This window comes from Pocillopora damicornis, chromosome 2, assembly GCF_964200805.1.
Source record: "Pocillopora damicornis chromosome 2, jaPocDami1.2, whole genome shotgun sequence".
Taxonomy (NCBI): Eukaryota; Metazoa; Cnidaria; class Anthozoa; order Scleractinia; family Pocilloporidae; genus Pocillopora; species Pocillopora damicornis.
Genome location: NC_142671.1, coordinates 5,455,548 through 5,482,841, shown reverse-complemented (window position 1 = coordinate 5,482,841; position 27,294 = coordinate 5,455,548). Strand labels below are relative to the sequence as shown.

Genomic DNA, 27,294 nt, shown 5'->3' with positions numbered 1-27,294 from the left:
GATGGTTTCCCGGCGTTTTTGTGTCAATTATCCAACGGTCCATTTCATTCGATTTCTGTCCCCGGTTTCCCGTTAAATAAAAACTGGTTAGCAAACACGTGTAAGAACTGAACTGAACTGAAACCTAATGAACTTGATATATGAAACGATTAAAAGTGTCAATTACATTGTTTGTGATCGTTGTCAATCATTAATAATATTTTGTCACCGTAACATGTTCATATCAGAGTATCCATTACCGATCCCTTTAAAATTCTTACATATCTGCTATATTACTTAGTCTCGCAAAAATAATGCGCTTCTCTTTGTAAGGTTAAGTGTATGATCATAAACCACACTTATTACAGTACCTTAGCAGTTTTTTGGTAGTTTTTTTAAATTTGTCTTAATGTTCGACTGAACATCATTTCATCAATATATCATTCACAGCACATAAATATTTAAACTGAAGAAATATAGCCAAAGGGTTCTCTGACTCTTTCTTACGAGTAAAAAAATAGACAGTGAGCCAGAGGGAAGTGGAGTTAAGAGGTAAATGAGGCCAGGTGTTTTCAAATAGAGAAGAATACCATTCAATGTGGAAATCAAAGAACACAGCCGGCCAGAAGGAAAAAACAGAGGGAAGACACACGAAAATCAATTCATGGGTAGTGTCAAGGGAACCCTTGTGAGACTTTTTTAAAATTTTCCTTCGAGTCCTGATGTTCGAGGGAAAACAAAACTAACTAGTCTTTGAGGGACCATACATTAAATGCTTTGTTATATATTTAGACTTTCTCTGAAGTAATCACATGGCAAAAACGTGCTGTTGCATTCGGTGCGCGGGTAACAACTGCGCAATTGTATTCTGGTCGGGATACATTTGAATTTGATCAGGGGCACGTGACCAAGAATCAACCAATCACAGTGCTCGTTTTGTTGAGTGAAAGTCTAAGTAAATAACAATAGGCTTTGTTAAATAATTAAAAATGACCGTATATGGTCAATTTGGAACAATGGCGGAAACAGTTTTAAAATACACGCGGAATTTTTAAAAGTTTCCGTCTATCATACGAGCTGCAAATTTAAACCTTCGGTAAAACTGACGGAAAGACAAATCCTCCCCGTGGGGGGTGATACTGGTGGAAGTTTTTAGGATGCAAATAGTCGTGGGGTGCGCGGATGGTGGGGCGACTGTCTTGAAGACATTATACGCAATAAAACAAACAAGGAACTTGCGTTTAACTGAAAAAGGATGATCAAATTTAATGAAGCTACGGTAATTTTAAGTAAAATAAACGTTTTTGCTTAAAATAATTACAAAATATGGCTCTGACTGGGTAAAATCTGCTTTACCTTGCTTCTGTTTCGTAGCCACGAGTTAATAATTAGTCCTGGATTTTAACGTAGATAAAAAAAATTAAAGCAGGTAACCAGCGTCGCTACATCGTCCGGGAACCGAACCTTTTAATTGTTGCATAGTTAATCATTTTTGTTAGTCTAAAATCAGAAGATCTAACTTTCCATCATGTAATTATCCAGATAAAAAAAAGTCTACCTTAAATCACCTACAATACCGTTACAACTCAAATGTTCGTTTATATTAGGGCACGACAGAGGGTTTCGGTTACTCAGGTATCCAAAGTCTTTTTTACTTAGGTATATTGCATTTTCGTATCGCAATACAGGTGTAAATTCTCTTGTTTTTCATGTACTTTTGGTATGTGGTATATGGGCATGAGTAATCAACTTTTAGGTATTTATATGCGTCTTACAATTTTAAGGTAGACTAGAATTCCACTGGAAAAACTGAGTATGTCTGCTTTAGTAAATGAGGTCTTGGTGTGTAACGATAATATCTCGAGAAAAATCACATCAAAACACGTTTTCCCTCCCCCTCCCATTCACATACCAACCGTTGCATGGGCTCAGATGCAAAAGCGGCCCCAACCCCATGGCATTGACAGCTGTTAGCCTATCAGTTTCCTGGGTGGAAAATTTACAAAAACAATTATTCCATTCACGCATGTTGGATATGAGATTAATTATAACCAGCTCGGCGTTACGCGCATCCCCAGCTATTTACCATACGCGCGCTCATGGAGTAATTGTTAGAAAATCAGGGAGGAATGAGCCTTGTTAGTATGCGGCTAAGGTTCCCGTTCTATTTTAACAAGCTAAAAATGGCCTTAGAAGAAACAGCTTGTTGCCTGTTTTTTTTTTTTTCCGTCTAGAGATGGATTAAATCAGCAATGGATGTTCCTCTTCTAACGAATCCATAAATTCAAGGCGTAAGAAGTAGTGGGAGAGTTGTTGGCATCATTTCCAAAATCAATCTCCCCACTATCACTCCATTCTTCAAATCCTCCGTAGTCATTCTCAGTGATCCCAATACCATGATCCGCTCGACTGCATCCACTTCCTCCTCCTCCAAACATCATAACTGAACCATCACCTGTATCCCACTGACACCAGAATCCAATGCGGTAGCTTATTTGAATATTGCTACTGCAGTGCGCTTGACTAAATCCAACAGTGGTCTGGTACAATCCACCAAAGTACACTGGGCAGCTACCAAGACACTGATCATTGGACCAAACGTTACGGTAACTAAACTTTCCATAAGCGGACATGAATCCTCTGTATGTTTTTCCACCAAAGCAGTTATTATATGTACGAAGAAGAGCAGAGTTTGAACTATCGTCACTGCGTGTGATTTTAATCTCGCTTCCCTGCACCTTCCAGAATGCTTCTGATATCATGTCAGAGTTAGTGGATGTGCTTGTAGGGGACCCCTGTGAGGACTGAATATCGTACCACCAGTAAGCGTCATCTCTCATCCAATTTTTCCCGTCAACGTTTGAAAACCGAGCAATGAGTGTCCATCCACCTAAGTTTCCCGACATGTCGCAATAAACCTGGAAGAGAGCGAAAGGATATAACTTCAGGATGCGGATTAATAGGATGTCTTCTTCTTCGAAAGTCATATAATTTATTAATCATATGGGATATATTCAGCTACCAGCTTATGACCCCACAGATATTCGATGTTCAACACATAATGATGGAAAATAGAAGAGCTGAAAATCATGAAAAATGTTGTTTTTCAGGAATTATGTTTGATATGCGATAAAATGACAACTGCAAATCTGCTGTGGGTAATTTCGAATTGCAAGGATCGCTGTATTGTAAAGTTTTATGGTTAGGAATTTTTATGACACTTCCAGCAGAATTTCAAAAATATCATTGACTATCAAATGTAAGCTTTATGCAAGTCGCCGCTGACCTATCGCTGACGATCGTGTAAGTGTCGAACGATTTTTGTCATACTCTTTCTTTCAGAGTTCTTGCTTAAGAAATATGATGATCTTACCCCATTTATACCTGTACTAGTACTAATCACGCTCGTTATTTCATCGGTTCACGGTAAACATTTTGCACGTGGTACTTGGAAGCAAGCTTAGGGTTTTTAAAGTAACGCTTGAACGCTTGAAAATACACTTTATAGGTAGAAAGTCTTGAGTGCATGAAAAAAAGAAATATTTAACCTTGGGAAAAATCACCCAGTTTTAACTGAACGACATACTCTAAACGTTCTTCGTAAAATTGCTTTTAAGGTCATAATTTCAATCCTCAGCGAATGGACCTCGCTACCATTTTTAGATAAATCTTTTTTTCTTCCGATGATTATCATTTTTTCAATTTTTTATTTTCAAGGGAATAACTTATCACACCAGAATTGTGCAAGGAAAAAAGTAGGTCACTGTGCTCGTTCAAGAGTAATTTAAGACCATTGCACCAGTTAACCTCGTCCATCGGCCAACAAAAAATGTCTACTTTCCAGTTCTAAGACGAAAAGTTATGAACAAAAAAAATATTTCCCACTGAGTTAAAACACCGTAAGAAAGTCATGAGGGTCATTACGAAAATTCTTCTTTAGTTCTGGACTTCGAATGAGAACTGTTCCCACTGACTAAAATTTCAGTGTCGGTTTACATTTTAGGAAAGCGTATTGACTTGCATCATCCCAATCAAGCTTCAGGAGATTACTAGAAGGCGAGGAGTTAGAGGTCACTGCAAGGTTTAAGTTGACGTTCTTTTTAGTGGGAAAAATTTTAAAGAAACTGCAGACCTTAGGGGAAAACAAGAATGTCGTATAAGATAAGATAGAGAGTTACCTGGATAGTGAACCCTGATATAGTTAAGTAATAAGTTCCACTTGAGGTCCTTCCCGCTTCATAGTGACTCTTGCAGGATGTGGCAGGTGCTACATAAGAATAAGATTCCATCATCAATTGTAAAACGCATGATGAAAACGAAACAAAGAAGACATGCAGGTGTATTGATTTTTTTTTAATGTTATGCATAACAGCTAGGTACAATAAAACATCTATTTGCCGCCCGGCTATTTTGTCAATTCATAACTTACGCCATTTATCTACCCTTTTCCTGCTCGTCCCTTCAATTTATCCAAAAGGTTTTCAAAAAGGAAGTGACATTCTAACGTCCTAATTTTAGAAATATGAAAGTTTCCTTAGAGAAAACACCAATTAGCATACCTTCACATCGTGATCCTACATGATAGCCGGAACACACACAAGTAAAGTTATATACGCCGTCTATGCAAGTTCCACCGTTTTGGCAGGGATTGGACTGGCATTCATCCGTTTCTAAGTGACGAAATAAATACTTATTTGATATGTTATACATTTTTTACACCAAGATCTATTAAACATAGATCTTTATATATTCATGCATAGTTCCTGAGATGTTAGAGGAATCTAGCTCTACATGCAACATTTTAAAGTCGTAACTTCAGATTCGGTCTACTCTTTCCAGGATGTGGAAATTAGTTTTATAGGTTTTTAAGTTAGGAGGTCGTGTTTAATCCTGACATTGATTTGCAACAGATAACCCAGTTTAACCTTGATGTGGTCCTCCGCTAAAATACACTTACGTCACTAATCTTATTGAAGATTTCGTGATCAGTTAATTTACCATATGCAACGTCCTTCAATCGCAATGTTGGACGGTTGTAGTTAAGAAGCTTGAGCAACTCGCGCAAACGGAAGTCTGCTAAGGGACTTCATTTCACTCGCTGAGACTCTGAAACTCTTCTACTAACTCAGTGCTAAGTTTACGCTCTTAAATACCCCATCCGTAGGCATATTTGGGCTTACGAGACAACTGCCCTTGGCAAAATAAACATATTTTTAGAGCGCCAACCAAAACAATCTCACAAGAGAGTCGAAATGAACAAAAAAGTACTTAACAACAACCAATCTTCGAGAACCAAAACCTAACAAAAATTCCCTCTTGAGGACTCTAAGCAAGGTCAAGGACAAACTTAAACACGACTAAAGATGACGATCATCGTACGAGATTTGAGTCTTACGACATCGGTCAAGGACATATCACTCAAAGGGGAAAAATAAATGTGTGGTCTTGCAGCTCTTAACATACCAAGGCTCACAAGACTCGCAGAAGGATTTCATCTGACAGGTCTAAATAATTCCCAAACATTTAGCCAGAATATTCCTAATTTTAGTAGTTTCCAAACACTTTTAATCTTAGTAGTTCATAACACTAGGAAGGCATCATATCACCGTGACAGCTATGTCCAAAATACGGCGATGGACAGGAACATGTAAAATTGTTGACTCCATCAGTACAAGTACCACCATTTAAACAGGGGCTGCTGGAGCACTCATCAATCTCTGTGTAAGAATAAAAATATATAACTAAATAATTAAAAACCAGAACCGTATCACGTGCGAAGTGGTAATCGTTTTTAACGTCGAGTAACTCGGAAGGGAATCGTAAAATGGTTAAAGCAGTATCACGCTCCAAACAGTCGTGATAAACCTGAGCAATTATGAATTTTTTTCTTTGTACCTCATAATGATCTAAAAGGAATACAGATATGATGCTCGCCTTCACATTGGTCTCCCTTGTGTGTTGCAGGACAAATACAGCTAAACTTTCTTTTCCCATTGACACATGTACCTCCGTTTAAACATGGGGTGCTAGTACATTCATCATAATCTGTTGATAGGTATTTGAGTATTGAAATTGCTAATATACAACATCAAACATCGTCAATATTGAAGGAATGGTGGACGAAATAAGTATTTATGTAACTATGAGAGCAAAGTGATAACGACGCTAATTCATTTACAACATACCAGGAAATTGGTGGTAAGTCTCTTTTTCACAAATAGTTCACGCAAACAAGGCTCTAAAGGATCCCCAGTTTCAAAGACGGACACCGCTGTCCGGCGACTAAATCAAAATATGAGTCATCAAAAATACATAAATAAATAAACAATCATTTCACACCCTTTTTGCATGTATATTGATGACAAGCAGTACAATCCACATCATTCCACATGTAACCGTGCCCGGGACCAAGAGTGTGTGCGCAGTCCTCCCCCCGAAAGTCATTTGGTTGACTCTCTGCCCAGTAGCGGAATTTATCAGGACATCCATCCACCCAGGTGAATAATCCTTCGATAGCAATGTCATTCAAACCGATCCAGGCCTTTTCACCATTGTGTCTGTGTTGAATGTAGACATTCTCTTCCTGACTTTCAATAGCAGGTAAGTTAGCCCCCATTCTTCTGCAGATTGTACTGGCGTTGGACCATGACTCACAGGTATCACTCGTGTAGAAACAGGAGCCATTGTAGAAACTCCAACCTGGCTCACATACATCTGAGTTAGGTAGAGAAACAACAAAAGTCTCATTTAAACTTGAATCTATTTAACAACTAGCAAAAGTAATTATAGGGTAATTATAAGTTTGTTTGTTACATTCACGATAATGTCATTATCGATAGCAGTCGTTTCATTCAACAAATTTTGAGACAAGCTATCAAACGTTTATTTCTCGGTATTATTTAACAACTAAAGAAGCATTGACTTTGCTCTGTACTTTTGTAGAGTACACAGGAAGGTGTCAGAACACTGAAGAAGTCCGGGAAATGGTCGGAATTGTACAAAATGGCAGATGGCATGACAGCTTTAGCTCCGTGTTTTACACTCTGATAAAACAACTCATGAAAGCGCGCGCTATATCCGAACTTTATTATGATTCGTTTCATACACCAGTTTACATCTTCCTTTCTTTCGGGTAACAACTCATTTTTTTAGTCCAAACCTAAGTCAAGATGATTGGCAAATATTTCTGAACAACCATCGTTTCTCTCTATGTACCAAACGTGACATATCTAACCTGGCATAACTGCATATGAAACAGAGAGAGGATCATGCTGGTTCACAAATAACTCCTTCACGCATGCTCTGAAGCCAGTCTTGTTGATGTACTACAAAGAAAAAGAGAAATACAATCTAACGGCTGAGAGGATCACAGTTAAGTATCAGTAAAGAGCTAAGTATCTCTAGTACCTTGTACGTTGTACAATGCTGAATACTTACATAATAATAATAATAATAATAATAATAATAATAATAATAATAATAATAGCAATAATAATTATTATAATTGCAAAAGCACTACTTCAGCACAGATACCAGATATCACTAACCTCAACCCAGGCTGATACAGAGTTATACAGTGGATTAAGGTTTCCTCCATTTGTTGAGTGGTTAGCAGATACCAAAATTGCTGGAGAGTCGTTGTAGGGCTTTTTGAAAACAACATCCTATTGAAACAAATAAAAAACAACAAATCCGTGAAACAGGAAGTAGCTGAGAGTGCATCTAGCAAGATCTTTAAGATTCCAAACATCCTTTTCAGGTCTTTGAAAGAAGAGATGAATTATCCCAAGAGAATACATATGAAAACTAGAGCGAGGAAATCCGCTAGGTTAGTCTTTAAATTAATGGACTGCCCTGCGGCTCTTATTTTCATGGTGGTTGGATGGCTTACATAAACTTCAGACGGAAAAAAGTCTAAGTGATAGAGTCAATATGTAATAACGTGGGTTGATGAGTAAGTTTCACGTGAATTTCAGTAAAAAAGCTCATGGAAAGGCGGTAAAAGCTTAATGAGTGAGTGATTAATCGAGTGACAGAGTGAGTCAGTGAGAAATTCAATGAGTTATCAAGATAATGCGTGTGGGATTTAGTAAGTGAGGGATTCAGTGATTCACTGGGTGCACGGTGCATGTGTGCATCGCGAGTGAGTGGGTGAGTGAGTGAATCAAAAATCCTTAATACACGCACTGTGAACCAAACATACCTCGCAAAAAGCATAGTTAAATTCTTTGGATGGTTGTTTCCCGTTGGCAAAGTATAAGGAGCCATGTTCTCTAAACAAGGGTTGATGAAGTTCTTCGAATGCCATCCAATCCTTTTATAAAAACAAAGGTTAAACCATATGAAAAGTATATTCAACTCTATTCTGGTAGGAGTAAGAAAAAGACGGAAAATGAGCTTCTCATCGTCGTTAAAACTCTACAGAGAATAAGACTTTCCTTAAATTATGAAACATTACTCAACCTTGTGAAAAACTAAAAACCTTTAAAACTGCTTACCACATGGATGCTTTGGTGAGCCCCATCAAAGTTCTGCAGTTCTCTGATACAGATCTTGAAAGAAGTTGTCGTCAAATCTTCCACCCAGACAGAAGACGCATCATGCTTCACTCCCCGCCTTTCATGCTCGGCCGATACAAGGACAGTAGGAAGCGATTTGAACTTTTTCTGCAGTAGCATTAACTCAGAATTAACAGACAGGCACCAACAGCTCTAAGGCTAAGAACGGCTGCTCCTTAAGTCTTGGGAATGTAGTCCAACTTCTACGTTGATATAATATCTCCACAACATAAATAGTCTTATTCTTCCACATTTTATCACCATACATACATACATACATACATACATACATACATACATACATACATACATACATACATACATACATACATACATACATACATAAAGGCATACGTACATACATACATACATACATACATACATACCTACATATATATATAAAACAATGAATATAGAGGATAAATTTTGAATTTTACAGAAGACTGACTAGTTACTATTTTCTTTGATAGAATGTCAGATTCCCCACCTTTATTATCGTTAACAGCGCGATTATAAGTAACTAATGGAATGGCGACTTGGAATACTAGAAGAAAAAAAAAATATATATATATATATACATTATTGAAGGGTGTGGCCAACTAACCGGAGGAAAGGAAACTGTGCGGCAGTTCGTTCCTGTCCACCATGTCGGCATGTCCATTTCACCTGACACTCCCCCGTCAGGGGCCCCCTGATATGCTAACCAATCAACCGTAGCGAATGTTTTTCCATTTTCCTTCTCATTCCTCCCAGCCTTAGTAACACAAACTGTAAAATTGTTTTCCCTTAAATCCTCGACCCAGGCCACAACAGCCTCGTGGACATAGGAGGGATCCGAGAAGTTGACGTGATTAACTGATACTTGTACGTGAACAGGTTTGTCAGGATAGAAGACATAAGGAACCAATGGAACCTGTTCACAAACTGCTTCAGCCCAGTTTGGGTGGTGATGAAGACGATGACGACCTTTCTGTGAAGGGAATCCTGCAGAAAAAGAACGCAAAAATCTCTACCTGTTTCTAATATTCAAGGACGAGTACCATAGGCAAGCAACTAGCATGGACGAAGCTAGACTCTTTGAACCCTGCCCAAAATGCGTCTGTATTAAGGCATTCTAAGATTTGCCGTCCCAGCTTTTCGTAGCATTAGAAACCATGACATCGTTTTTCGTTTCTAACATGTGTAGATTAGTACTCTTTATTCTGCCATTTCCACCTTATAATCTGCATCAAACCAAAAACTTTCTTTGCACTATTTTGTTTTCTTCAGTAAACTCGGAATTTAATAAAGTGTCAAAATAAAGCTTCAAAAGGAAGACATTCTTGTAGTTTCCTGTTATAGATTGAATCAAGAAAAATATTTTTAAGATTTCTGTAACCCTCCGAACTCTCATTCAAATTACCTGTACAATCACCCGGGTGATACAGAGTAAAATTGGCCTTCAAGTGGCACATTTCCCTCTGGAAGATGCACTCGTTGTCGTATGTGGTTCCATTTGATGAACACACAGGCTCGTCGTACGATGGACAATTGTCTACGCATATGCACCTGGCATCTTTGGGTCCAAATGCCTTACAGACGGCAAAATAATTACAAGAAACATTGATGCAAGGATCACGATCTGCGAATTTTAAATATCAACACAAATAGAATCCTTATGAAAATTGAGTAGTACAAAGTAATCTTCTCTTATCAGTTGTGTTACACTTAAAAATTTCTCAAACATCGTTAAAAATCAAAACACTCACCTAAGACGACTTTAGGAACTCTTTATTTTCTAGGTGCAAGGATTTTGAGCTGGTCTTTGATTATTGTTTTTTTAAGTGGTAGTATCGTTAGTTTGTTTAGTAATTACTTCCTCTGATAGTTTCTCTCAGCCAAAAGCTAAGAGGAACATCACTTGAAAGGACCCAGAGAGAACTGTCACAAGTAGAGTCATGTTCATGGTTGGTGCCCTACGCCCCCCAAAAGGAGTGAAGATGGCTTGATCTAATCTTAGCTTTTTTTGACTAAGTAGTATTCTGCTAAACGCGTTTAGTATTGTGACATTACTGTAAGAACTGCGCTAAGTTTGAATAGAATTTTCCAAATAAAAAAACCCTTTAGAGTGGTGAAAAAGTTTCTCGGGAAGTATCTTTACGTTAAGCGCTGTAATTATGCATTGGGTCATAGGCAGTCGTAGTTCTACTTGAAACATTCAAAAATGATTCTAATGAAATATGAAAAAAAAACTGCTTGGTCGAGATATTTTAATGCCTTTCTCTCCCATCTACGCGATAAACCCATTCCACCGACTAATAAAAGCAAACGAACGGCAAATGCTGTTGGTAATACCTTAGCATACGCTACAAGACCTGACCAATCTATCTACCTCCAATAACAACGTAATCCAAAGTAACAGGGTCGTGTTGACTTTCCATTCCTGCTAAGTCTTTTACACACACACGGAACGATGAGATCGTTATTTCCTGTTGAAAAAAAAAACCAGCAATCGGATTAGTTTAATTGTGATAATGCAAAGTATTTTAATATCTGTGATTCTCTGAGATATCAAAAACTGAAGTAAGGAAGTTTACCTGAGTTCATCAGTAGTAAGAGCTTGAGGAAAAGTATTTTCTATTATTAGGCTTGTGGAGATGTGCCACTGGGTGGGATTTCATTTTCACGACTGGATTGGCTGTAATGGAGATTGCTTTTCCGGGATTTTGTGGGGAAGTAAATTCTGGTAAGTAGGGATTTTAAAATCGGAGAATTCGCCGTCAAATGAGTCCATTCATTTTAGGATGACCTTCTTCAAGGCTTTATAAGGTAGATACATGAACTGAAAGTGACTAAAATGGGATCGCGAAAATGACCTTCGCCCAAAGGTGACTAATTTAAGATGGGGTGTAAATGAAATATAATGGGGTAGAGGTATCGACTCAAGAACACCCCATCCCTCCACCACCGGGAATAAAGGTTCTTTTTCTTTAAAGAGGTGACAGTGGTAGACTCTTTATATATTTTCGAGCATTTAAAAGTGATATGTTGTTAAAAGGCTTGTATCCCAGGTAAGTTGTGGGTTTAAATTCTGAGCCACAAAGATTTCTATGGAGAAAAAATGTTATTAGTGATCCAAAAAGAAGTTATATTCACAGAGGCACGAGTTATAACACTTTACCTTAATCCAAGTATTAAGAACATTGTTCTCTGGCTTGATGGAATATACATTCTTGCTAACGTACAGATGATTTACTGTTACTATGACTACAGGGGGTGCATAAAATTCATCTGTAAAATTGTGTACCTGTAAAGAAAAAGCTGACATCAGTGGAATCGAGTATTACAGAACATAGTGAATATTAACCACACACTGATATTACTTGGCTTAAATCACTTTCGAGCCTTCGACTTACCTTGCAAAAAGCAAAATTGTCCTTTTCCCGAGGAGCTCCGTCATTTTCAAACAACAATTTTCCGTGAAATGTAAGTTGAATACCTCCGTGTGTAAATGCCAGCCAATCCTAAGGGTTAAATGGCATTTTTTGAAACAATTCGCCAAAAACAACCCGTCAAAAATGAAAAGAGCTCTTATTCAGATTAATATAACTTTGAAGACCCTGACAGACTTATCTCATCATCGCGAATCATTTTGCTTCAGTATTTGTTCAGAGAAAACCATTCAATAAACAAAACCAAAGTCTTTCTACATATGTTTCTATGAACTATAGTTATACTAGTTAAACTTGCCACTTTTAAATTCTGATGCTTTCCATCGAATGTTTTCACTTCCCTAAGGCACACTCTGAAATAATCCGCCTTGAGTTCTTCAACCCAGACATTCATAGCGTCCTGTGGCTTGTTGCTGACAGAATGACGTACTGTAGCCAGCACTTTTGGAATATATGCAAATCGCTGCAAATAGGATAAAGGAGAAATAATTGTCTTGAACTCGGACTTGCATGATACAAATCACATTTAGATTTGACCTTATGAACTGTCAGCAATCTATTAAGTTAAGCACTCTGAACTCGTTGAAAATCTTTGAGTGCTAAGAAAACAAACCTATGCAATCAAATAACACGGATTTACATTAAAGTTCCGCGACTATAATGGAGACATTGACAGATACCAGACAACTTATTTTTAAAACCAGCTTACGCCCCTCCCTTTCATATCAATTTAATACATCTATGTTCCGCTTATTTTCTGCGAATCCCTTCTTTGTTCCAAGAAATAATATTCTTTTCATAGAAACTCTCTTTTAAAGCATTTGAACGATGACATTGGTATAGCTGATTAAAAACGTGACACAATTCATGAAGCAGTTGACGCTATATGAAGAAATATTTGTAGTATTCCTGATTCTGTTGTAGTTTTTGTTGTTGCGAATAAGACTAAAGGGAAAATCGCCATTGAATTTTTTTAGGGTATCGTAAAGGCTAAATAGGTCATACGCGTACCTGAACAAAGGTAACTCTTTCACATTTTGTTCCACTGGTAAATGCACTGAAGGAGGCGGTGCCATCCAACATTCCAGAAGGGGCACCTCGAAATGCAATCCAGTTCACGACGGCGGATCCATTTGTTCCAAGTCCCGACTCCAACGCACATACGCGAAAACTGTTCTGTGTTACGTCCGACGTCCACACAACAGCCGAGTCGTGTACGCTGCGAGTATTGGACTCATACCCGATGGACGCTATCACCCTTACATTTCTCGAGCTGGAGAATGCACGAGGGAACCGCACGTTCGTGCAGTAAAGCAAGTCAGGATATGACGCAGTGAAGTTGATCTTTCCATCTTGGACCAGAGTTTGTCCTAAATAATAAATAAAACGATAGAATTTAAAGCGAATTTAGAGAATAACGGGGATCTCTTTGCAAATGCAACGATATCTCATCTAATTCTCACCGCTTGCATGCCAATCTTCTCTTTCGATCCAATCTATCGATCGTTTATCTCGCCGGAAAATGATTGCAGAATCTAATAACATTAAAAGCAATTCCTCTCACCCTCAACCATTAAGGCACTTTTGCATACAACGAAAAGCACCGCCAATAAGTGAGTTCGTGGTAACACCCTCATTTTGCGGATAAACAACAGACCATGAAAGGAGCAGCGTTCAAGCTCGTACGCTCCACGAACCTTTTGTGCTTCTAGAAAATGTTTCATGTTACCTTTATATTCATTCTATCGTCTGTTGTGGTAACAATTTCTCCATACTTGTTTCTACGTAAATATTTGGGAGAGAATAATTTTTAATCGAAGGAATAAATAAAGAAAAAAAGAGGATCAGCACACTTTGATTTTTTGTGCTTCCCCTGAGAATCTCTGTTTTGATCAGCAAAGATTAGAGAAAGGGACATGTTTAATATCTGAGAATTATCAAGTATCAGGTATATCCACCTTTGAAGATTAACCCTATAAAAGCCTTGGTAGAACCTTGAAGGTTATCCGAAAAAATGTCCAAGTCAGCAGGTCAAGTATCGCACGTGCTTCGCCTGATTAAGAGTTTACTATGGTGGACTTCTACCAGCATTTAGCGAGGACTCGAGGTAATGAACATCTTACATTCAACTTCATGTTCCGCTTTCTCATTTGCAACATATACAGTTACAGCAATGTCTGTAAAATTGTTTTATTTTTCTGTAGGAGTGGGGATATAATATTTAATCAAAAAGAAGCTCAGACTAATGTCTTCCAAATTGTACTGCTTCACCTCAATTAATTCTGTCACCTTCAGAAGTTCGGGTCCAATTTGTGTTTTTTAAATTGATTGACATAACCCTAAATCTCTAATTTGATTTCCTTCCAGTAAGTGCTTTCTTTCAGCTGGAGTAATTAATTTTCTTCTAAATCGTGCTCATATTTCTCAGCTTGTGTTGAAGGACAGCAAACAGAAGTCAAAAGTTCATTCAATTTTTTAAATCCATCGCCTCCAAATGAAAAGGCCCACTTTGAACACACAAGAAAGAAAAAAACCATCTATTCGCAATTTAGCAGCTCAAACAATGTAGGACCATCACCAGTCTCATAGACTGCGTTTAGTCGAAAAGCCACTTTCTTGCATAACCTGTCAATCAAGTTCAGCCACTCACTCTTCGTTCTAAAATGTCCCATCTTACTCATCGCCATGATATGAATGCCACGAAAACCCAGCTGTAAACCAGTTTTGGTAACATTATGCTCCGTATCTCTCGCTTCAGGGTTGCAACTGTTAACAATAATAAATTTGCCATGTGCAGCAAGAACTTGACGACAGTTTTCCAAAACTTTTACCAACTCATCTTCTGTAAAAATTACAAATAAATTTTTCACAATGATTGTATCTACCTCTTTGCACTTCGGAATTCCATCCAGGATGTCTCCTTTCAGCAATGTCACTCTGTGATCTGGTACATTTTCTTTGGCTAGGAACAATTTAGCACGCTCGACTACATCGGGAAAGTCAAATAATACTCCTTTAATATGTTCACAGCCTGGCAGTTTAAGAATCTGCGATAAAAACTGACCCTCCCCTCCTCCGATGTCCATGATTCGTTCGCACTTGACCCAAGGGTATACTGTAAACAAAGTTGGCTGCGCGCTGTCCAACTCCATCTGGGACAACATGCTCATTGCACGATCGTAATTGTGTGCGAACTCTGATCTCCACTGTTTCGTACCCATGTCAGAGGCCATATCTTTTGACTTCGTGGGAGCAGAATACTCCAGTTCCTCAGCTCTGTACATGTAGTCATACAGATTCATTCCATGAGCAAGTTCAAACGCTGTATCGCCGCCATCCTTGACTGCCTGTGGAAAAGCCAACATGGCGGCCCAAACTTCATCGCTTGCGTAGTATCCAACCATATGGCCAAGACTCGGTCCTTTGTCTCTCCTGAGCAACTCCATGGCTCGATTGGCTTTAAAGTGTTTCTCGCTTAATTCCTCCCCAATTCCCCACTGAGCCATGGTTCTCAAAACCTTGTAAATCTTTTCGTCTGTGTGGCAGGCGGTTCGCTGAGCGATCTCTTGAATACTGACAGGAGTGACCGAGTTACACAGCAATTCTGGGACACCTAATAACACCAGAACACTTAAGCAGCGGCTCTTCCATATTCCTGAGAACATGGATGAAATAAGTTTCTCTTCTGTGAAAGTTCCTTCAGCCATATTCTTTACGTCGGAGTCCTGCATTTAGATCACCGTCCAGCGGATGTCGATTTAGGTTCGTCACGCAACACTCACTAGGAGAGGGTTCTAAGGGAACGTGTTGTGTGACATGTCCACACTATGAATTCACTCAATATGTTTCATATTCCCAAAACTGAAACGAGAGTGGGGCATACATGTACAATTAATGGAAAAAATAAAAAAACCCTAGTTTTGAACGCAGAATCTAAATCGATCTGAAACTTTCTTCAACTAAGGAGCATATTATGATTCCAGCAACTTCAGGAATAGGGCGATATGACGTGCACAATTTTGTCACCTTCAAATTGGTAAAAAAAAAAAACAACAACAACAACAACTACAAGAGTCGAGAGATACACAAGTCGTGACATAGTTCATTTCATAGCATTCCATTACCGATCCCTTAAAATTCTTACCTGTCTGTTAAAATACTTAGTCTCGCGAAAATAAAGCGCATCTCTTTGAGGTTAGGTGTCTGATCATGAACCACACTTGTTAAGGTGCCTTAGTAGTTTTTATTTGACTTGATTTTCGACTGAACATCATTTCACTATGATATCAATTGATGCACATAAATATTTTAACTGAAGAAATAAAGCCAGAATGTTCCTCGACTCTCGTAAGTAAAATAAATAAATAAATATGTAAACATTAAGCCAGAGGGAAGTAGAAGTAAGAGGTAAATAGGACCAAGTGTTTTCAAATCGAGAAGAATCTCATTTACTGAATAAATCAAAGGGCACAACCGACCTAAAGGAAAAAAAACAGAGGAAAGACACATGGAAATCAATTCATGGGCAATGTCAAGGGAACCCTTGTTAAACTTCTGAAATTTGTATTCTCCCAAACATAATCTCTAGACAGATAATCTAGTCAGCGGGCAAATGGGCAAGTAATAGCAAGAGGATGTCAGTTGATATTCTCTTGGTAGGAGGGATACGTTCCGTCGGTTTTGAGCAAGAAAATCTAATTTCTCTCATAAATGGACGAATTGTAGAGTAAAGATCTGCAAATAATTGAATGTACACAGCAAAAAGACACAAATTGTGACGTTAGGACTTTATTTAGCCTCGACAACAGCTTTTCCTGTTGCAACAAAGCGATCATCTCATGAGTCATAGGCATAACCACTTGGACAACTGTTCCTGTCAGATGTTGATATCTACGTCAACAACAGTGACTAAGCCTTGTAAAAATCGGCCCCCAATAGCCGTCATTTCGACCATCACGCCTCTGCTTTTGTGAAATCGGCGAAGAGTTCTTTCACTTCGTCAAGTTCAAACCACCTTAACTTTGCCTGAAAACGTACGTCGCAAAACCAGTTACAGACCGACTTACTCTAAAAGCCTAGTGAATCACACGATTCTGTCGGGCTTCCAACCATCTCTCCGGTTGGTTTGAATCTTGTTTTTGATATGCAACAGCAATGGATGGGTAAGATTCCAACTGACAAATAAAGCGGAATCAAGAATCAAATTTTTCTCTGCAGATGTTCTTTCCGTGTTCGTCATACTCGGCTTTGGTCACGCACATCTTGCCAACAAACACGTCCGTCTTTGACAGAGCTGCTCCACCCTCCCAAGCATGTGTCACAGGCCTGAAAAGAACGAAAAGCAAACGGTTAAAAAAACACCATGACGCAGATGTACTTGGAATTCTACATCAGCCGCGAAGCACCTCGTAGAGTGCATTACAATAGTGGCGTGTAAGAAAAAGCAAAAACAATCGGTCCAAGAAATTACACTCGTGTGAAAAACTTCTAGCACAGAGATTCAAAATGATTGATTTCAGTTTTCAGTTTGCATGTGATTGGTTGACAAGATAGAATTTTCTGGGCCAAACATAGAGCGTGGTAAAGCAAAGCTAATGTAAAACCGGGCAACCTTCAAACCTTAGTTTGGCATTGCTTTGTTTTTAACTACTTCTTTTCAAATAATGAGAGGGAAGTAGCCGGCTGTTTTAATTTCTCTTCTCGCTTCCGTAATAACTTTTAAATAAATATCTGTAGATTTCACCGTTGCCGTAAGAAAATGTAACAAACTCGCAGGATTTTAACATAAACTGTGCAAAGCCTTACCTTGATGGGCAATGAACCGCAACGTCTACATCATAAGGAGCAAGTGATCGAACCTCAGAGAAGCTATAACAAAAATAGAGAAATTCGAACTTTATTATCACATAGTGGCTCGACATCTGTCTAACAACCTTGATTCTGATCTTAACTGTGAGTTCACTTAATCAATATTTTACAATTTTAGATTTTTGGTGTGAAACTGCTAGGTCCATAGACAACTGAATACATTTTTTATTTTAAAATCACTAACATTTTCACAAAACCATAGAGAGCTGGTCATGACAAACACGAATTGCTAAGAAACACACACACAAAAAAGATCATTTGGCCACAACTGCACATTTTTAAGTCAAACCAAAATTTCTATATTACACTCTTTCTTTCATTCCAGGGAACAGTGAACATCCTCCAGTCAAAAGTATGTTCATATAACAGTGAGGCTGCATTTCTGAAAGTAATTCAGAGAACAAAAAAGAAACTTGATTATATCTTGCAGAGATGTGATTTACAAGCCATTCTGCAAGCAAACTAACAGACATGAAAGCCTGTGGTGTAACAGATGTGATTTGACTAAAAAGTCCACCCAACAATATCTTCAGGGAGCTAAATTTTATACCAATAAGCTATGAGTACATTTAAACAGAGCAAAAATTAAAAACAAGAAACAGTGGTTTAGATCAGTAAAAGATTTATAACCATGTAGGCACACTTCTATGTAATGATTAGTCAGGCTCACATGACTGCCTGGGGGAGGGGCATTGTCTTTAAAATATATCAAAATTGTTGTTGAGTAAAGGTTGAGTTCCTTTCTTTGATTTGTACATAATTTGGATCTGTAGCTGAGTGAGACTATAAATTAATACAAAAGGTTCGTATCAGCTTGTTGGCTACCTCAACCAGCTAAACTGTTTCAAAAGATCGCTCAACTGATGTTTTTATGAGTAAATTGTTGAATGACAAAGAAATTTAAAGTGTAACTGACTGATTCATTGATTGACTGACTGAGTGAATGATCACCTACACAAGGGAGAATGACGTACAATGAAAACCTTCTCTCCTTGTCTGAACCACTGCTAGAACAGCATAAAACTGTATTTGTTCAAATGATTTTGATAACAACTTACTTACCTACTGGCAACTGTTCTATGGAATGAATAATTGCCTCTGGTATTCCCATTTCCTGGATTCCTTAAGGGGGGATTCTACCTGAAATTAGCTCAAAATATTGTTTTTTTGTTTTCTTCAGAAATGCGAGGTTCAACTATTCGACTTTACACTGACGATCGTTTTTACCGAAAAATTTTAAAATATAAATGAGAAATTACGTTAGAAAAGAAGAGGTATCTAAATAGAAATCTCGTTTCCATGGCAACCAAAACAGCATTTTTTGTTTCTTACTTGTTTACCAGCCTGTTTGGAGCTCAAAATATGTCAAACAAGCCCGAAACGCCCCTTAGAATCCTTGTGCTATCTTACATGAAGGGGAAAATAAGAAATTGAAAGAGTAACACTGGAGACGAGTGAGAGATTTTTGTGTGAAAGTTGTCACAGTGTATTGCGAAATATTGAACTCCTTTTGTCTCTTTTGTGCTGGAATGACTGGAAAGAAGAAAAGAACCGTTTACAGGAAAACTAGGAAAAGAAAGGGGCATGGAGGAGATCGTAAAAAAGCGCAATTACTGAAGAAAAGCGGTTGCAACAGGAAGAGTGAACCAAACGAACCGACCCCAGGAACTTCGCACGATCAGTCTGATCTGTCAGATTTTGGCGAAGAAAGCGATCAGCTTCCTAGTTCTTCAAGGAAGAAGATGAGATTCCAGAGCTCAGAAGATGAGTCTTCTTCAAGTTCTGATGAAAACAAAAAAGTTTTCGAGGTAGCTGAGGTAGAAAAAGGATACAGGCTCGTTGATCTAAAGAGCTTCTCTTCTGTGCTCTCAACTTTACACAAATGCGAAGAAGGTGAGAAAAATATCACACATCATAAATATGCTTTTCAGCCCCTTGAACCTAAAGAAAAACGATAGTTAGAATTATTTGCAGAAAAGGAGTTTTATTATTGTTTAATCATTTTTTCTGATCTTTCTTCACTGCAACACTTGTACACATTTATGGAGGTGTGAACTAATGCTCCAACATTGTGGTTCTGTTTGGTTCAGTAACTATAGCTAATAGCATCCTTTTCCGTCATGTTTTTAATATAGGAGACCTTACTATTGAAGAAAATACCGCTAGCCGTTATGGACTGATGTCAGATCTCTCCATTCACTGCAATTCTTGTGATGAAAGTACTCCTTGGCAGACATCACCCAACCTTGCCAAGAAAGGCAAATCATTTGATGTCAACCGGAGAGCTGTCTACCACTCAATAGAAACTGGAAGTGGCTACGACGGACTCTCTTCTTTCTGTGCGATAATGAACATGCCTTGTTTGTCAAGAGCTGCTTACTACAAGCAAGTTGATGTAATTTTGGAAGTACTGGAAAGTGAAGCAAAAGAAGAACTAAAAGGTGCAGGCCAAAGGCTCCGAAAGCTAATCATGGAGGAAAATGGCATCTCAGACAGCACCACAATAATTGATGCTGCTGTTAGCTTTGATGGCACTTGGGCCAAAAGAGGTTTCACATCACTAACAGGTGTTGTTTTCGTCATCTCAATTGACACAGGAGAAGTTTTAGACTATCACGTGATGTCTAAATCTTGCCGTAAGTGCTCCCTAAAGAACTCACAATGTGAAGGGAATGTGGAAGAGTTTGAAGAATGGAGGAGGGAGCATGTTGCATCTGGAGATTGTGACATCAACTTCGAAGGAAGTTCACCTGCTATGGAAGCAGAAGGAGCTTCTGTTCTTTGGAATAGATCCATCGAACTTCATAACATGAGGTACAAATGGATGGTGTCAGACGGGGACAGTAAGGCCTTTAACACTGTTCAACATGCCTATGATGACTGTGAAGTTATTAAACTGGATTGTGTAGGCCATGTGCAGAAAAGGATGGGCAAAGAAAGATGTGTACGAGGAAAAACCCAGAACCCAAATGAAAGCATCAACGCAATGGTTTGGGTCCGGTGTCCCAAACATAAACACCATGGAGTGAAAGTTGTCCGGTGTGCTGCTGCGTCTGCAGTCTGCCACTTCCACAGAGGTGCAGAAAGCAGAGAAAGATTGATGGAAAGGCTTTCAATTCCTGGAGGTGCATTTACTGAGGATGCATTTCGACTAAGAGATAATTCAAGGCTTCGGAAAGCTGATAAGCAGGCAACGGCCAAGGAGAAGAAGCGCCGGCAGGGATTGCAGCTTATCCGTACTCAAAGAGAAGCGGCTCTTCGTGAAAAAGAAGATGTTTCATATGAAGCTGGGGCATTCTAACTCTTGCTCTTGCCTATCCTAATTATATTTGAACTTATGGCTACTCATTGACTTCATAATTTGAATACAGGAGGTGTTTAATTTTAAAATCTTGTAACTTTAGGCCTTTTTTTCTCAAAACGTATTTTTTAATACTTGAGAAAAGATTACTCAAGAAGTATGAGAGCTATGGACCTGAAATTTTTAGGGATTGCTGATCTAATTGAGTTATTTGGGATGAGTGAAGGAAAATGCCATAGAGGTCTTTCAAAAGAAATGATTAAACAAATAGTGATCATGTGTTAGATGTGTAACTTGACACCAGTGCTGTGATGTCAAATTTAAAAAATTCTTGAAATCCTTCACTCATCCCAACAAGTATTCAATATTCTTTAGAATAACAGCAAAATATTGGTATTTCATTGAAACAGTTTCTAACAATCTTTACTCAAGTACATATAGGTGAGACACTACAAGTTGTTAATTGAAATGACCGGTGTCAGGTTACATTTGCTGCAGGTGTGACATAACACCTTTTTTTGAAAAATATAGTTCATAAGCTTTCCAGTGATATATAGTTTTAGATAGTTGTGACCAAAACTTAAATTCCTACAATTATTTGAAAAAATGCACTTTTTTTAGGTAGAATCCCCCCTTAATAGGAATAATAAATGCTTAGGGTTATGTTTAAGTGCCACTAAACCCGCCCCCCCCCCCCCCCCCCCAAAAGAAAAAAAATTTATTCTTTTCAATAAAAGAAATTTCCTCGTTTTACTGATTATTGTCAAGTCCAATTGATGAGAAAGTGCTCATAACAAATTGCTTAATTCTTGAGACACAATTATTTTATACACCAATGGCAAACTACAAGTGCAAGATTAGTTTTTCAAAATTACATGCGAAAACTAATATCTGTAAATTCACCTACACCTGCTATAAATTTTTTTCTCAAATAGAAAGTATATACATGTACATAATACATTCAAGCAAGAATCTGAAGATGTTTTCACTATCTGCATATGGACCTATGCATGAGACATCTTTGAAGACAAAGCTTCATTGATAACATTGATAGAGAGCTCAAAATAAGCAACCATTCTAGTTTGAATAACCAACATTAGGATACCACTATTCTAACTCATCCTACCTATATCAGATGGATGAAACAACAGCTCTGGAACAGCAAATCTTTCATTGTTCATTCGTAAGATCTACGATTAAAGCATAAAATAAAAGCATAGAGGGATTCAATTAAATTTAAGGTTACTCAATCTTCTGATATGAAAACAGATAATTCTTCAGAATTATAGTTATGAAAACCTGTTCATTTTCTTTCTTTGTTCCAAGCCACATCTCTGTTGCTGACTGAAACAATAAGAGCAATTTCTTCACTAAATGTACAAGCTGTTCCCTAACTGTTTTATGTGCAGTCCATACAATCCTTGCCGAGACTGACAAATGAGAGGACCATTTTTAGACCTGCAAAGTGCTGAAAAATGGGTAGCAGATAGACAGAACTAACTAGAGATGAGTTAGGTTTTAGGTCATACATTTAACATGTGTTTTCACTCAGAAACCTCAAACTGTATTGTACCAAGTTAACACAGGATACATTGCTTACAATTATAGATACTGATGGGAATAATTAAGCTGGGGAGTAAACAAGATATTCCAGTCAGAGGTTCTACACTTCCCTCCTACATATACCTGCATTTGAGGGCATGTTGGGTATCAGTTTTTGAGACAAAAAGAGGGTCGAATGTACCCCCTAGCCACCTTGGCCACAAGTTTGCAAGTGATGAGCAACACCTCAAGTTCAATGTTACCTTATTTTTAAAGAACAAGATGATAAACTGACCTTAACATAACCTCGCTTCAAATGGGTGTAGTCAGGCAACACATAATCCCTCACAACTGTGTTCTTGGCACCTTTTAGCCTACAGGAAACACAGAAACGGAAAGAAAGTGAAAGATTCCTTTACCAATATACCATTAGAAATATCAATCTTAGAGAGAAAATAAATAAAAATTCTGTAAAACTGGTTTACATATTGGCAGTAGTACTGTTCAGAAAACCATCTATGGATACTTCACTATAAGACCTAACCAGTTTATCCAGTCTAAACCTAAAAGAGAGTACTGACTTAACATTGAATGAGAAAAGAAAACCCATCACAAATTGTACTTTTTCCATCTTCAAACTAATGGTTAAACCCCTATATTTTAAAAACAAAGCATGTAACATTTTTAACAAAGGTTAAAACTGAACAGCAACACAATCTAAACTGTATGTCAGTAGCTGTGCAACATCCAAAAAAAAAAAAAGAATTTATTCATTCATATTCATTTATTTGATTCCAATTTTTCAATGAAAGTAACTGAAAGAGTACCTAGCAATACTCATATCTCTGTAAAAGTCATCTGATACATAACAAGTGTCCTCTTTAACCTGTCAAAGGAAAAAACAACAGTTACAAGGGCTAATTTCTTTATCATAATTTACATATGACAGATCACATGAAAAGCAATGGCCAATGATCACCTGGCTGTAGGTTGAGCATTACCCTAAGAGCTACTTGAAGTTAATAAATAGATCCCAAATACAGTTCAGTTACACAAAATATTTTTCTCCAGCTACACTTTCGACAATCAATATCCCATGCACCACTGACTGAATAAAGTAGTGTGTTTAGCTAAACTGCAAACAACAATGGAACTCAGGAACAGTCATTTTTACATGTGCTGAATGCAAAGTTGACTTTTTCCAAGGAAGACACCTGGCATAACAAAAATATAACATCTACTTTAAAGTTAAGTACCTACCTGATTAATGACATATGTTTCATCTAACACATGAAGTTGCCTGTTAGTTAAAAATACATGTTAAGAAAAAGTTATAACCTTGAGCAAGATCTACATGTATTATGTATGTTTATGCAAAGTGAGCGACTTGTATCACATAGGTAGAGATATATAAAAATCCAGGAAACCTCAAACAACTTCTTGTCTATATGCTGCAGATTTTTGAAGTTTGCTGATCTCACTAGTAAGTCATGCATAAAAAAGTCAACTAAAATCAGCTACAGTTACAGTTGGAATGAGGTCTTTGCAATCAGATCAGTTAAAATGTTAGTTTTTTGTCAGCTCCAAAAATTCAGTTTATTGTCACTTTGTCGGGCATCGTAGTGCATTTTGCAGGCTAGAATGGAGAATTTGGCAGACTAAAATAAACCAATGACAAGTGAGAATCAAACAATCTATGCATCACCAGTTGATTTGAGACAAAGCCAGACTGTTTGTTTACAACAAATAACCCATGTTTAAATGTCATATCTGATAATCATTCCACCCAAGAAGGATGCCTGGTTGACATGAGGTGACAATAGATGTTTTTTTCAGGTAAACATGATACTCAATCACCAACTCAAACAAAAATCATCCTTAGAAAAGTGAAACTTTCACAGGAAATATCCATAAGGTGTCTATGAAGATTCAAGTCCTGTTAAAGTAAATTCTGTGATCTGTTACTTACCTGTAAGATAAGATTTCCTTTAGATGGTTGGTCAACAACTTTCCCCCAACATTAATCCTAGAACAAAGAGCAGAGTTGTGAATACATGTTACTAAAATAAAGTATCAGTTTCCACAAGAAAAAAGATGTCAGCAAGGGCAATATTTTTCCTCGCACTTTATGCATGTTTGTTGCAGTAACTCTTTTATCACAAATCAAGCATAGAGCTAACCCTTGAAAAGTCAACTCAAGTTTGCATAACTTGTATTAGCCAAGGTCATTTTAATATTACTGTCATTTTGAGTAATAAGGCAAGACACAAACTCTGCTAAAAAGCAAAAAAACAATTTTGTTACCTTTTTATCCCTTTCTTCAATATTTTTCCATTAAAAACAGGCACAATGTGTGTGAAGGAATATCCAGTATCTACAACCAGGGATATCAGACGTTTGTCCACTTCTTCTTTGTGACATTTGAAAGCACTCAATTGGGCAGCTTGGAATAAAGAACAGATAAAGTTAGCAAAGATGAAAAAACAACAATAACACCTGCCCTGAGGCTTTTTGAAATCTGTCCATGCCATGATTATTAATTATCTATGAAGACATATTGTCCATTGTGTTGTGCAGATATACCCATTTAAATGAAATGTATACATTCGACTAAATGTTCTTGCTTCTGTAATAATATTCTTTTAATGCATCCTGAGGTCATGAGTGCAAACACAACAAGAAAACAAATTGCAGTCCTATATATGAAAGAAATTACTATATATTTTTTATTGCATCAATTTAATGAATGTTAATTTCATCAAAACAGGTGTATTAAGAATAAGATTATTTCAAGCAATGATGACAACAAATGTGATGTGACTACACCATTCTGTAAGAAATGACTCACCTGATATTCGGCAAAGGGCTTTGAAATTATATTCTTCAAACAAAATTTCATCTGTAGCATCCTAACATTAGTGAACAAAACATGTTACATTCATGCACATGACCATGCATTTCCAAATCAAGGTTTTCAAGATAGTAAATCTTAGCAAATGGCTAAGTAGACACATCTTCATCCCCCAGGCATTTTTTTTTCAATTGTCACTTGCATTACCTGCAATCATGGTTGGTACACGCTTTTCAGTCAAAACTCAGAGGATTTTCATGCTATTTTAGAGTCACATGATAATGCCAGGGTGCTAATTTTTAATTTAAGGTTTCTATTTTTTAGAGACTCTTCATGGAATATGGTGACATAACATTCACTACTGTGATCTGAGAATGCTTGAAAACTAATTACAAAGAACATTCATTGAGAGTCCTAAACTTACTACAATTTTTTCTCCGCAATATTATTTAAAAAAGCATTGTACTACACAAACAAGAAAAGTGGAAGGCCACGAATAAATAACTTTTTTCAGCCTTCTCTTGTATTGTAATTGAACCCACCTTGATAGAGGTAAAGTTGAAGTGTGGTTCAGTCATCAAAATGGTTGTTTCAGGAAAGTCAACCTAAAGAATGACATTAAGTTGAAAAAAAAAACCCTTATCATGTGTCAATAACAAAGCAGTAAAAACAATGATTACTTTATTGGAATTCGTTCAAGCTACAAGTCATTTGTAACATTTGATTTTGAAAAGTTCAGTGCACTGAATTCCTTTAAGAGCACTGTCAAAACAAAAACAAGCTTAATTTACAGATCAAATTTATGTCAAACTACCTTCATAACTTCTTTACCAAACATGTAATCCCATATCTGCTTCTCTACATCCCAGTTCACTAGGAAGCCCTTTTGAAAAGGGAGGAGGTAAAACAATCCGGAATAATCTTTACACTCTTCGAGTTGATCGCCAATAAACAACTTTCGCCGTTCGCTCTTCGCTTTGAAAATACAGTTCGGTATAAGCCTGAAAAGGGAAACCAAGCCCCGTCAAGTTTTTCGAAGCAAGTTTGAATCTTCTCTAAATGTATTTGTGCTATGGATTCCTTACCTTGGACTATCAGTTGTATTAAATCCGACTTTAGCTAAACTGGCGCCATTATCTAGCACTAGAGCCACCATCTTGGATTTCCTACCTTCTCTTCAGGGCTCTACGGATGGAGACCACGGAGTAACACTGGGTATGAATTATGAGATTTTCTTAGTGTGGATCAGTCATGCACGAGTCTTGAATGGAATACCACTGAGTATTAGAAACTCTCAAAAACAAGTAATCATGAAAAAAGACTCATAGTAATATAATTCTCTTTGAGATAAAAAAAAACAAAAACAAATAGGGAAACTCCCACCTCGACAAGGCAGCTGTAACCTACCCTGTACCCTCACCCTCAAAAAAAAAAAAGGAAAAGAAAAGAAAAAAAAACTAACGTAGATATTGTTTTAATTTATTCGTCCTTTTTTTTTTCATTTTCATATTTACTCATCCAATTGATTCAAAATAGCAACAAAACTTATATTCAACTGTTTCATGCTTAGGTCTTATGGTACATATAACCTAATCAGTAAATAAAAACTAATTTTAGCCTGAAATAATAAAAAAAAAAAGTTGAAAATGGAGTTGGAGTAAACATTTAGGTGACTCTCAGGCTTAAACCTGTCCAGGGCTTCTTTTCCAGAAAGTTCTGGTAAATAAACAGGCCCAAAGCTATACTTTAATATCAAATTTCAAA

General features: G+C 37.4%; 3 protein-coding genes across 3 annotated transcripts; 1 reads left to right on the top strand and 2 right to left on the bottom strand.

Annotated features, from left to right (window-relative positions):
- Positions 1-1,219: 1,219 nt before the first annotated feature.
- LOC113678439 (uncharacterized) lies at positions 1,220-14,980 on the bottom strand. Its single transcript, XM_089195795.1, has 19 exons — positions 14,854-14,980; positions 13,533-13,749; positions 12,980-13,338; positions 12,267-12,431; positions 11,933-12,040; positions 11,698-11,823; positions 10,909-11,005; positions 9,940-10,158; positions 9,142-9,521; positions 8,478-8,645; positions 8,183-8,293; positions 7,527-7,643; positions 7,214-7,304; positions 6,319-6,693; positions 5,914-6,024; positions 5,586-5,696; positions 4,539-4,649; positions 4,158-4,246; positions 1,220-2,897 (listed from the first exon to the last, which is right to left on the bottom strand). Exons 2-19 carry the CDS (start codon positions 13,690-13,692, stop codon positions 2,247-2,249), a joined length of 3,549 nt encoding a protein of 1,182 aa, XP_089051921.1. The 5' UTR covers positions 13,693-13,749; positions 14,854-14,980; the 3' UTR covers positions 1,220-2,246.
- Positions 14,981-16,740: 1,760 nt separating this feature from the next.
- Positions 16,741-26,751, bottom strand: LOC113673517 (actin-related protein 6). Its single transcript, XM_089195799.1, has 15 exons — positions 26,616-26,751; positions 26,345-26,531; positions 26,073-26,135; positions 25,528-25,588; positions 24,984-25,122; positions 24,649-24,705; positions 23,940-23,979; positions 23,507-23,565; positions 22,975-23,053; positions 22,437-22,481; positions 22,264-22,327; positions 18,899-18,958; positions 18,143-18,218; positions 17,774-17,836; positions 16,741-17,293 (listed from the first exon to the last, which is right to left on the bottom strand). The coding sequence occupies exons 1-15, from the start codon at positions 26,684-26,686 to the stop codon at positions 17,161-17,163; spliced, it is 1,197 nt and encodes a 398-aa protein (XP_089051925.1). The 5' UTR covers positions 26,687-26,751; the 3' UTR covers positions 16,741-17,160.
- On the top strand, positions 19,229-21,689 carry LOC149049651 (uncharacterized). The gene is made up of 2 exons (XM_089195798.1): positions 19,229-19,729; positions 19,972-21,689. The coding sequence occupies exons 1-2, from the start codon at positions 19,366-19,368 to the stop codon at positions 21,135-21,137; spliced, it is 1,530 nt and encodes a 509-aa protein (XP_089051924.1). The 5' UTR covers positions 19,229-19,365; the 3' UTR covers positions 21,138-21,689.
- Positions 26,752-27,294: the final 543 nt, after the last annotated feature.